At 46.0% G+C, this 7,561-nt stretch overlaps 1 protein-coding gene across 1 annotated transcript; it reads right to left on the bottom strand.

The window, feature by feature from the left end:
• Positions 1-356: 356 nt before the first annotated feature.
• FST (follistatin) lies at positions 357-6,958 on the bottom strand. The gene is made up of 6 exons (XM_064735728.1): positions 6,766-6,958; positions 4,581-4,772; positions 3,949-4,167; positions 3,379-3,603; positions 2,114-2,344; positions 357-1,393 (listed from the first exon to the last, which is right to left on the bottom strand). The coding sequence occupies exons 1-6, from the start codon at positions 6,845-6,847 to the stop codon at positions 1,311-1,313; spliced, it is 1,032 nt and encodes a 343-aa protein (XP_064591798.1). The 5' UTR covers positions 6,848-6,958; the 3' UTR covers positions 357-1,310.
• Between the last annotated feature and the right edge of the window lie 603 nt (positions 6,959-7,561).

The following is a 7,561-nucleotide window of genomic DNA, read 5'->3' as shown; positions in this document are numbered from 1 at the left end:
ACTAGACAGTCTTAGGTCTGTTCTAACCCAAAACATTTTGTGATTCTATGAAATTACAGACTTCCTGTTCAGAGGATTGAGAGTGGAAAAAAAAGGACCAATCTGTTCTATCACTCTGCTTAAGCAGTAATGAACTGGGGACATTGTTCACATCTGAAAAGAGGGTTTCTTATATCAATGTGGGCTGAGAGCTTTGGCCTTAAGTGGTGTCGCATGGTGCAAAAGAATCCAGAGGACCAAAACCATTCAGAATGAAAGACTGAGGACTGCCTCTAGGGAAAATTCCACTTTTTATTTTTTTTTCACTCATCATTTATTTACAAATACACATTATAACTTTTATATACATTGCACATTTACATGGTAGAAAAGTACAAAACTATATATTTAAATGAATTTATATTTAACTCGCCATGTTTGAAAATATAAAATTGCATCAGAAAAAAAGTATTATGAAAAGCAAGAAACTTGAACTGATAAAGCTTTGATATAACTTTTAGCAACACATTGATTGGAAAAGAGAATTTTGAAAGTGGTACTGCAAGACCATCTTAAAGGAAACACCTGATAAAAGACTTATGCATGTGACAAAAAATTGAAACAATAAAAATGAAATAAAACCTTTATTCTTACTACAGTTAGGCCTGTAGATGTTATCCAACTTCACAATCCAATTTCTTTGGGTTCAAAATTTGTATAGTACAGTATAAAGTCTCAGAACACTGACATCATTTCAGTACACAATGTCATGAGAAGTAGAGAAGATGAAGTGTAAGAAGTTTCCTTAAAGATTGCCTCACTGCACCTTGACAGTATACTTTAGTCAGTTACAATGCCTTTTGGTCAGTCAAGATTCCTTGTAAACAAAAACACAGGGATCTTTTACGTACAGAACCAGCAAAAAGAAAATCCAATAAATAAGTGTAACAGAAACTGACATGCAAGTTTGTTAAAGTGGAAAAGAGTTAACATCACTAAAACAAAGAGATGAGACCGTGTGGGTAGGCTCTAAGGAATGGACTTTTATAGTTTGCAAGAAAACAGAAAAGCTTTACTTTACAAGCAAGAGACCTCACAATAAATAACACTGCTCTTCCCGTAACGAATAAATTTCTTCAAAAAACAAGGTGTACGGTCAACCAGACATTTTATGTATAAATTATAAAACATGACACAGTATAAATAAATGTCTACGAGACTCAACTATATGTATACTTTTTTTTTTCTCCCCAAAATAAATAAGCATACACTTATTTACAGTACGGACATTGATTTTGTGCCCAATGGCTGTTTCAATAGTGATGGAGGTTTTACCACTCTAGAATGGAAGATATAGGAAAGCTGTAGTCCTGGTCTTCATCTTCCTCTTCATCCTCTGGGTCTTCATTAATTGCTATATGGGGGAATACAGGGTAGCTGTTGTTTAAATAAGGACAACAACAGCGCAGAAGCAGCTCAGTGCATGTTTTGAAAGCCCTCTGAACAGCCACAATACAGCGTTGCATTTTATGCGACTTGTAGTGAGATGCTCTTTGGCATCTGCTGTTATGCAATAAGGTTTTTTTACACATAATCTATGAAGTCATAACTGCAGAAAGTTCTGAAGAATCAATGGCTCAGGTTTTATTGGCAGATTCCTGAAATCAAATAAAAAGCGCTCTGGTGTTTTAGTTTAATTGCTTTGTGTCCTTCATTCAGAGTTAGTAGAGGCAACTGTGCTAAACCAGGTGCCACGTACTACCTTTAGGCTTGTTCTTTTGGACCGAGTTAAGAGTTTATCCAGGTGTTAATAAAGCAATCAGCAAAGCACACGAGAGCAGACAAAGTACAAAAAAAGTCACTAGAATTACACTCCTCGGGCAACCCCTTTCTGATAGAATGGCTTGTCCTTGGAACATCCCCAAAAAACTCCAACTTGAAGGCCAGCTCGTTGTTGGAGATCTATTGCATTTTATCAGCAACCAAAGTGTGTGCGTGAAAGATAGATACTTATATTCTACTGTACCTTGAATCAATAAATCAATCTTTCTTATGTTTAAAGGTGTAAGTCTTCATTACCTAGGTATCGCCTTCAGAAGCCTTAAGTGTCTGCAGAGTTAAAAATCTCACTTACAGTTGCAAGATCCAGAGTGCTTAACTTCTAGAAGCACACCCATGGAGCAAGCTGCCTCTTTCATGGCACACTCGCTTGGGTAAGTTGTGTTATCGCTGGCACACACTGCTTCTTCTGACTTGCTTTCAGGGCACATCTCATCACAGAGAGCACACCGACCTCTGCCAACCTTAAAATCCCACAAGCATTTCTTCCCAGCACTGCATTGAATGTCTTCACAGGATTTGGCTTCTAAAAATACACACAGAATACTAGAGATAAGTGAAAAGACAAAGCAAAAAGCAAAGCAAAGACAAGCAACCCCCAAAACCTCCCTTTACCCTGTGAACTATGAAGAAAGAAAGCTCAGATATAGTAGATGTGATCTTGCTGATTTTGTTCAAGCAAGTATTCCCTTGGACAACAGTGCCTGTCTATATGTGGGGGAGGAAAGACAGCTGTGCCAGCAAAGCTTGGCCCTGGGAATACAGAATTACATTTGCCTATTGTACATGACTTTCCTGCTCCATTTCATGTCAGTGGAAATTTGGCTCCCCAAATTAGGGGTAAATGCAGGATTTGTCAACAGGTTCAGCATTTCTAAATCTATTATTTTTAAGCTAACCCACAGACAGCAGTTAGACAACTACAAGATTTGAAAGAGAATTCACCTCAACCTATGCAAACTTAAAGCAACCTGAGCCTCCCCCAGATTCCCCCAGCAGTTTTGGGGAGCAGAGGCTGCCCTGCAGGTGCTTCTTCATAATACACTGTGCTATCAATCCTTTCTGGAATCACTTCTAACACAGATTGTCAGGTTGCACAGAAATTATTTGCCTATCTTCACCCACCCACTGTCTCCATAGCCCACAATTATTTCTAAAGAGGTAAAAGTGATCAGATGTTTTCAATTAAGTTAACGTAGTCTTTGCCAAGACCACTTGAAGACAATTGTTTCCAAGAATACAGACCCATTGAATACGGTGACCTTATTACATCGTAACCATCTCATCATCTGTTTCAGGGAGGCTATTTCTCCATTGGATACTAATGTCAGCACTCACAGCCATAGCAGGATCAGGCCCCTTCTTCCTCACGCCTACTGCAATCTTTTCCAGGACTAAGTTCACCCCAGGCTCTCCTCTTCTGGGAGGGGAGCACTGGCCCAAGCTGCTGATGTCTCCTTCCCCAGCACTAACTGCATCCCTCCAGTTACACATACTGGGTACTCTGAAAGAGGTGACTGAGGAAGCCCTCCATACTCGGTCTCCTCCAAAGATACTTACTGACGCATTTTCCTTCGTAGGCTAATCCAATGGATCTTCCCAGGAGGCAGGTAGCTTTCCTCAGGTGGCAGGCACTGGCGTAAGTTATGCCGTCATTCCCGCAGAGATACTGTTCAGGGGAGGTAGGCTCTGGACAAATGCGGTTACATGTCACGCAGTAGGCATTGTTGGTTTGGTCAACCACACACGTGGAGCTGCCTGGGCATAAGACATCCCTGCAGGTCTCTGAAATACAGACAGAAACACACTGGTTAGTAGAAGATACCAGGATCCCAGTGAGGAGCATATAGGTGACAACAAGAACAAATGACCACATAAAAGCCTTCAGCAGCTCTCCTCGTTTAAGGACTGCTGGAGGATGCCTTCATATCTCAGGGCAGCTGTGTGAGCACAAGTGCTGCCAGACTATGGGGAGCTCTCAGTTCAGCCACATCCTTGTCTACTGAGCATGGTCTAGTTACTCTCCCCCAGTCTGGTTCGTGTGAGGAAGTACATCCAACATCTCCTCCCTACTCTTAGACAGACACCCTTTGGCATTTGAGGGAGATTGGATTAGATTTGCAAACCTACTTTTGCATTTGCCCTGATACTGGACTTCAAGTTCGGGCTGTTCTTTACATCTGGCTTTGAGAAGGGCGCACTCGTTCCTGTAGGTTTTCCCATCTAAGCCACACACGGGGCCCTTCCAAGTGATATTAGAGCAATCCGGAGCACAAACACACCGAGGTTTGTTCTTCTTGTTCATTTTACATTTCTTCCCGGGTCCACAGTCCACATTCTCGCATGTTTCTGATGGAAGGAAAGAGGCACCACTTTAGTACCAAGCGTGCAGAAGAGACCTGGTGTCAAAACTGCTTAAAGAAAAAAAGATACCGTGAACCCAGAGCACAGAGCAACAACACCGTTCCCTCCCGTTCCAGGACACGCCGCTCGAGGTAAATTCCCTCCGCCAGTGAAGGCAGTGGACAGAGAGGGTGTCTCCCCTGCTCCTCGTGATGTGCAAGGCGGCGGGCAGAAATGGGGGTCCCCCCCCCCGCGATCCCGGGGCTGGGACGAGACGTCCCTCAAAACCCCGACGAGGAAGGAAGCGGGAGGACAGCACTGCCCCCCTGCAACTCCCGCCCTACTCCTCCTCCCGCCGCCCAAGCCCTGCCGGAGCCGCTCCTCGGCGGGAGCAGCTCGCCAGCACCCCCTCACCTCACCTTTGCACGGGATGCAGTTTGGGGCTCCCCCATTAAAAATCATCCACTTGAAAAGCGTGTTGTCGTTGACGTCCTCCGCCGTCCAGGACGTGGTCAGGCGGCCGCTCTTGCAGCACTCCTCCTTGCTGAGGTCGGTTTTGTAGAGGACCTGGCAGCGCCCGTTCCGCGCCTGCCGGAGCCAGCAGTTCCCAGCTGTGGGGCGGGGGGCGGGGGGGACACCCAGACGGATCAGTGGCGGCCACCAGTGACCCAGACACAGCACGTGCGCCTTGCCGTGACTTTTACTAGACTGTTTCCTTTTATTTGTCCCGTTTCATAACCCGCAGCTACTACGGCCCATTTGGAAGAGCAGTTTAAAAAACAAACAAACCCTCTCCCCCCCCAAACCCAACCAAACAAAAAAATCCTCCCCAAAACCACAAAAGAACTAAAAATCCGAAACCAAGAAAACAAAACAAAATACAAAACAAAACAAAACAAAAAAAATGAACTAAAGAGAAGACCCAAGCAAAACAGAGCGAGAATTTTTTGGGAGGTATTTATTCCATATGTAGAGCAGAAGGAGCACTGCCGGCACGTGACAGAGGCTTGAAAAGGATGTGCATTTAAAAGGGAATAAAAAGAAAATCGCGCTTGCAAATTCCTTCCTCCTCCCCCTGCCCTCTCCTCCTCACCGCGGCTGCACAGCAGCATTGTTTTAGTGCCGCACAGTTTCACTCCCAGCCCATTTTGCAATCGGCACGAATTGGGAACATTTGCTGTTAGCGAAGTCTTTCGAAATCGCCACATTTTGCTGTTTCTATTAACAAATGTCTCCTTCACTAAAATAATTCAGCAGAGTTCCAAAAAAAAGTGAGTAAAATACATAAAATACAGGGACACTTATAGTAGGGGGTCCCTATGGAGTTTTAAAAATCGATCAAGCTGGAAAAGTTATAGGTGCCATCTCTCCTGCAAACATTTCAGAGGAAAGTACACTATCCTTACACCGGATAGAGTGGGTTTTCTTGGGGTTATTTTTTGCCTCTTTTCCCCCCTCTAGTATCCCTGTTATTTGTGGAGTCAAGCCAAGAACATTAGTCCAAGCAACTCCCCCTTTTTTAGCTGAAGCATTTTAGTTGAGATGAGTCTCTCGTGAATAACCAATGTGACTTCTCCAGCAACTCAATACCAATTGATTCTGCTGCTAATCCAGCCGGGGCTCGATCCTGCCTCCTTACTCCGATGGCAATGTACCGCAGCGAGGAGCCGGGATCGGCCAGCGGAGATGTTGCTGGGCGCGGGGCAAGACCCCCCTCGCCCCCCTCCCAAAAAAAAAAAAAAATCACTGAACACACAATTCCCTTATTAAAAAAAAAGTTTTGTGTCTTACAGTTGCCTACATTAGATTGACTTATATCTATATCGGTACTGGGGAAGGGAAAAAGAAAAGAAAAAATTATAAAAGAAGCAATGGCAAGACGTCCAGGTTGTGGCTGGAACATGGTCAAGGAAAGGGGAAAAACCCCCAAACTAAAGATCAATATTCCCTTGTGTCGAAAGAGGGCTCTTAAGAGTTGTCAATATCAGGTTCGGGTTTGTTTTGTTCGCAGGAAAAAGAAAAAAATCCAACCACCAACTTATTTAAGCATACTCTTCAGTGCAGGAGAATTTACAACGCTAATATTTACTCAGACACACACCCCCCCAAAAAAAAAAAAAAAAAAAAAGAGCAGGGAGGAGGAGGAGGATATCCCAATATAAAAGTCAGTAAAATAACCACTTATTGGTTTCTAAAAATGTTAGTTGTAATCGTGGGGTTCTCCATCACCACCTCTCCTTCAGTCAGTCAGGAGAGATAAAAATCTGAACTAAATTACCAACAAACTTTGTGCATTCATTCGGCAGCCGAGACTGGGAAAGTTCCCTCACGATGCTGCTCCTCATTCATGCTGCATAATAACAATAAAAAACAAGAAACATCCTATCTGTTCTCTGTGCCTTTGCAGAGCAGTGCGAAGATCCGATCAAAAAGGGATCTAAATGACACCTCTGCACCTCGCTACAAAGCCCACAGTTAACTTCTGTTCTCCTGGACCTTGGAGAGAGGCGTTTAACACCGCAAGCAAACTAAACCGTGCCCGAAAGACAGAAAACATTAGAAATAATATAGAAACGTATCTGCGAATAAACAGTCTGGTCTTACCCTGCACTGTGTGATCTTCCATGAAGTGGCACAGAAACATCAGGATTAAGAGCATGCCCGGGTGGATTCTCTGATTTAACATCCTCAGTATAGCAGGGAGTGAGAGAGACGCAGAGACAGCGTGAGGGGGAGTAGGGAGAGGGAGCGAGCACTAGCCAGCCTGCTTATGATCGCTCTATTGAATGAACGTCAGGCTCTGAATGCAGTCTCTCTTTAAATCTATACGGGGGTCCTAGCTGTCTGCGGTGGGCGGTCTCCTAATGTGTGTGTGTGTCTGCTCGGGGGTGGGGAGATTTAAAAAGTTCAGTGTGAATCAGGTGACATTTTCCACCTTCTGGAAACCCTCTCCAATTATCCGCTCTAGGTGCACGCACACACAGGCGCGCACCCGCGCAGCCCCGAGCGGCGGCGCCGCCGGCGGGGGCAGCAGCGGAGCGGCCCCGGCCCCGGCCCCGGCCCCGGCCCCGGCCCCGGCCCCGGCCCCGGCCCCGGCGCGGAGCCGCCGCGGCCGCGCAAGCGCCACGGGGGGCTGGAGACCCGCGGGGGTCGCGCCGCCCCAGGGGCGCTCCGGCGGGCCGGGGGTGCTGCCGGGGGAGCGGAGCGGAGCCCGCCCGCCCGGAGCCGGCTCCGCGGGCGCGGTCCCCGCGCGAGGTGGCTGCGGAGGATGCGTCGCACCGCCCGCACCTCCGGCGAAACACATCGCTCGGCCCAAAGAAACGCCGAACCCCGATCGACCGGCCCCAAACCCGAAAAAACCCCAAACCCTCAAAAGACTGAACCGGCTAAAAGTTTAATA

Source organism: Zonotrichia leucophrys, chromosome Z, assembly GCF_028769735.1.
Source record: "Zonotrichia leucophrys gambelii isolate GWCS_2022_RI chromosome Z, RI_Zleu_2.0, whole genome shotgun sequence".
NCBI classification, from domain to species: domain Eukaryota; kingdom Metazoa; phylum Chordata; class Aves; order Passeriformes; family Passerellidae; genus Zonotrichia; species Zonotrichia leucophrys.
The sequence above is the reverse complement of the archived record's forward strand: the minus strand, read 5'-3'. Positions and strand labels throughout refer to the sequence as shown.